At 45.8% G+C, this 4181-nt stretch overlaps 1 protein-coding gene across 1 annotated transcript; it reads right to left on the reverse strand.

Moving 5' to 3' along the window:
• Positions 1-203: 203 nt before the first annotated feature.
• On the reverse strand, positions 204-3877 carry cited4a (Cbp/p300-interacting transactivator, with Glu/Asp-rich carboxy-terminal domain, 4a). The gene is made up of 2 exons (XM_063899370.1): positions 3700-3877; positions 204-1200 (listed from the first exon to the last, which is right to left on the reverse strand). The coding sequence occupies exon 2, from the start codon at positions 1185-1187 to the stop codon at positions 435-437; it is 753 nt and encodes a 250-aa protein (XP_063755440.1). The 5' UTR covers positions 1188-1200; positions 3700-3877; the 3' UTR covers positions 204-434.
• Between the last annotated feature and the right edge of the window lie 304 nt (positions 3878-4181).

The following is a 4181-nucleotide window of genomic DNA, read 5'->3' on the forward strand; positions in this document are numbered from 1 at the left end:
CCAGATAAACCCCCATCAGGAATGCTGCACAACCTCCTGCCTTTCATGGACAGCTCAGTTTTTGAAGAGCCAGCCTTCAATATGAATTTCAGAAAAAATAATCCCTTCATCCTTTGTACCAACAAACTGAAGGGGACTACCTTTTAGAAATGACTCTGCTACTGTTTGAAGGTGTCGTTTAGAGGATGTAGCAGACTCAGAGTGTTTGTTTTAAATATCCCAAAGCCTTGGCAATGCAGGCACAGATGGGTACAAACAGGACGCCTCATCAAAATCTTCGTGGCGCCGGCTCAAAGAGGAGAAACCCGGTGCGTTCTCCTCAGTGTCAAGGCGTCAGAGACACAGAAACAGCCGAACAGAGAGATTGTCTCCTCCTCGCTGTGCTACTCATTCTTTGGGGGAGGGGGGGTCGTCCAGTCTGAAAAAGCTTGGGCTCAGCAGCTCACCGTGCTCGGCTGCTGTTTGCACACAAAGTCCGATATGAAGTCGAACTCGTTCTGTCCCAGGTAAAGCTCGGGCAGCTCCTGAACGCGGTCCAACCCGAACTCCAGCACCAGCGACGTCAGCACCTCCTCGTCGATCAGATCCATGTCCATGTTTTGTCCCTGCGGTCCTCCGAGGTGCTGCATGCCCGCGTGGAGCTGCGCCGGATTGACCCGGTACTGAGCTCCGTTCTGCATGTGGTGGCCGTTCGAAACCAGAGGGTGTCCGTGGTACTGCGTGTTGAGTTTCTGCAGGTGCATGCTGGCCATCAGCTGCTGGGAGGTGAGGTTTCCGGGGATGTACTGCTGTGGGTGTCCCTGTTGTTGATGTTGTGGATGCCCCTGTTGTTGCTGTTGTTGTTGCTGTTGTTGTTGTTGTTGTTGTTGTTGTTGTTGGGGGTGCATGTGGTGCTGCTGCTGCTGCTGCTGCTGCTGCTGCCCGTTGTACATCATGTTCCCGGACATCATCTGGTGGTGGTGGTTGGCCATGGGAGCGGTGTTCACGGGGCCCGCCATGCCTCCGGGGCCCACCATGCCCTGCCGCTGCCTCATGGCGGCCTCCATGTTGCTCTGGGGGTTCCTCCCATAATGCATCACCTGGCCGTTGTGCATCGCGCGCAAGCCGGGCTGACCCTGGTGCTGCGGGGGTCCATTCATGCCCATCCTGAAGCCGTGCTGCATGGGCATCATCATGTGTTCAGCCATGGCGTCTGTCGCCCTGGAAGAACAAAAAGAGACAGAAAGTTAAATTTAAATACAACCTGCATTATGCCTGAAATACCCATGATTTAAAGAGGCCCTATTCGGCTTTTGGGGGGTTTTCCCTTTCCTTTAGTGTGTTATAAAGGTTTTTGTGCATGTAAAAGGTCTGCAGTTTCTCTCCCACACACCCACCCCCAAAACATACTAATATAAACCTCTCCTCTTTAAAAGGGGACAGTGCTACTCAGCCTGGTTTCACGATGTTCTGTGTTTCAAGTGGACATTTTTCACAGTTTTCTTGCAGACCAAAATATTAAACCATGTCCACAGTTTACTTCATGAAGGAGGATGACTGTGAGTTGCATATCAAACAGGGACCAGAACCTACAGGATATTTCACTATAAGAACAGGTTACATGTTCTGGTTCTGCCCCGAAAGAGAGCCTAAACACATGACAGAAACATACCATTAATATTATTTGTATACGAATGAAGCTCCTGCAAGTCTGTAGTTTTTGGCCGATATATATTCTGGTGCATTAAAAAAACGATTGGTCTGCTTCTGTTTGGATCTCTCGACAGAGCATTACAGCCAGCTTGTGTTAGCTATCAAAATGTAATCCAAATAGGTTGCTAACGCTATAAAAATAACTCTGATAGACTTCTTCTCTTGCCATAAAAATGGACGTTGCACTGTTGAGTGGAAGTGTTTGCATATTTGCCAAAATAACTTGAGGGTAGGCCATTTTTTTTTGGTTTACATTAAGGCGTTGTGCCGCTTCAATGCCAAGAGGTGAAAACCAGAACATTTTACTGGAAGAAATGTGGGAATCCAAAATGTTTAAATATAAGGTCACTAGGAACAATCTCTAGTAAATCCAATGAACCTCCCCCGCAAATCGTGGGGACTCTGGAAAGCTAAGACGTGAAAACTAGAACATTTTACCAGAAAGAAAATGAAATCCGAGTTTTCTAAATGGCAACATTAGGATTATTTAAACATCCTAAAATCAAAAATGTAATTGAATAATCAAATTAATCACATACACCCCCCAAAGCTTATGATGTCACCAGGGTTTTCTCAGATGCTTGATATTTTATCCATATTTTAAATCCCATTTTCATCACAAATATGAGCATTTAAGAGGCATGGAGGATCAAACAAGGAAACAGCCACTATCCAATTGCACTACAGGAAATGCAGGATCCAATGTTTTTTGAATTGTGATCCAAACTAGAGATTAAAAATCATAATAGCAGTCCACTGATACAAAACCCCTGGAGTTACCCTTTAAAACCCCTCTGTGTTGAAACACCTCCCTCCATCTCTAGTTTCCATTTCTCTCTTTGAACCACATCAGAAGTGTCCCTCTTTAAATAAAAACCAGTAATCTCTAACCTCCACACCAGTGAGGTATTATCACACCGACGAGGGAGGGCAGTAATACTCTTGCTTGCAGCCAAAAGGACGCAGAGGAATGCTCCCCCCCCCCACTAGCCAAACCAGTCATTACAAAAAGATCCTCAATTAAGATTACCAGCAGATGACAAACAGATCACACTGACTCTCTAATGTGCTTTGATGGGTTTGTTAAAGCGTTACTCTAAATGGGGTTTTAGCTGATAATACAACACACTTCCCCGTCCAATAACAGCCTAAAATCCTCCTTTATCATTATTCAGCCACTTCAAATGACATTAAAACCCAAGCATGAAACCATGTAACGCTGCAAGGTGAAATCTAATCATTATGTTATGATCCTCCAAAAAAGGAACTGTGTTTCCCTGACTGCTTGAAGCGACTGAATCCTTTTTAGCTGATCAAACAAGACACTTCCCGGTCCAATACCAGCCTAAAATCCTCCTTCATATCCTGTTCCGGAGCTTCTCATTCAGCCACTTCGTAAATTACATAATTACCTCTTTTTCTGTGCAAGGTAAAACCCAATCATCACTTTATGATCCTCCCAAAAAACTGCTTAAAGCAATTGAATCCCTTTTAGCTGATTTGTCCATGTCCCTGCTGCGGGACAAATACAGGGATTCTGATAAAACAAGACACTTCCCGATCCAATAACAGCCTTAAAATGATCTCATTCAGCCACTCAGTAAATTACATTATTACACAAGCTGCCATGTAACGCTGCAAGGTGAAATCCAATCATTACTCTGTGATCCCTCTAAAAAATGAACTGTGTTTCTACTCCTGATTGGTTGAAGCAATACAATCCTCCTTAAAATCATGCTCTTGTTCCCTAATTAAATAGCCTTAAAATCCCCACTGTGTTTCCCTTGCTGTGTGAATCCTTTTTAGCTGATACATCCTCCTTAAAATCAGGCTCTAATGTCCCCTAATTACATCTGTGGAGCTTCTCATTCAGCCACTTTGTAAATGGCATTATTACACAAGAAACCGTGTACCGCTGCAAGGTGAAATCCAATCATTACATAAAACAGTCCGTGGTGCAAACGCTGTAAAAGCAGGAAACACAGAACAAAAACACACAGCACCTACCCGATGTTTGAATGTGGATTTGTGAAGAAGTTTCTGTTCCGGAGGGGGGGTCTCTGTGCAGCTGGTGATCCGGCTACATGCAGCCCTGCAGCGGATAGGAACTGTGCGGCGTCTCGGCAGTCAGTTTGTTTTCTGGGTCAACTCAGGGATTATATGCCTGTATAAAGCAGAGAGGGAGAGAGAGAGAGAGAGAGAGAGAGAGAGAGAGAGAGAGAGAGAGAGAGAGAGAGAGAGAGAGAGAGAGAGAGAGGGAGGGAGGGAGGGAGGAGCCAGCGTCCCTCTTCGCTCCTTTGTTGCCATTGGTCCTCCCCCCTTAATCACTGAGCAAAGAAACACTCACTTCTACCTCTACTGGTCTTCCGAGCAGCAGAGCTCTGTGACCGGGGAGAGAGAGCTCTGTGTCAGGGGGAAGAGCTGCCTCTAACCGGCCTGGATTCACCCCCCCCCTCTCCCTGTACTGATCCATAATGATCCATACTGTG

This window comes from Eleginops maclovinus, chromosome 13 (genome assembly GCF_036324505.1).
Source record: "Eleginops maclovinus isolate JMC-PN-2008 ecotype Puerto Natales chromosome 13, JC_Emac_rtc_rv5, whole genome shotgun sequence".
NCBI classification, from domain to species: Eukaryota; Metazoa; Chordata; class Actinopteri; order Perciformes; family Eleginopidae; genus Eleginops; species Eleginops maclovinus.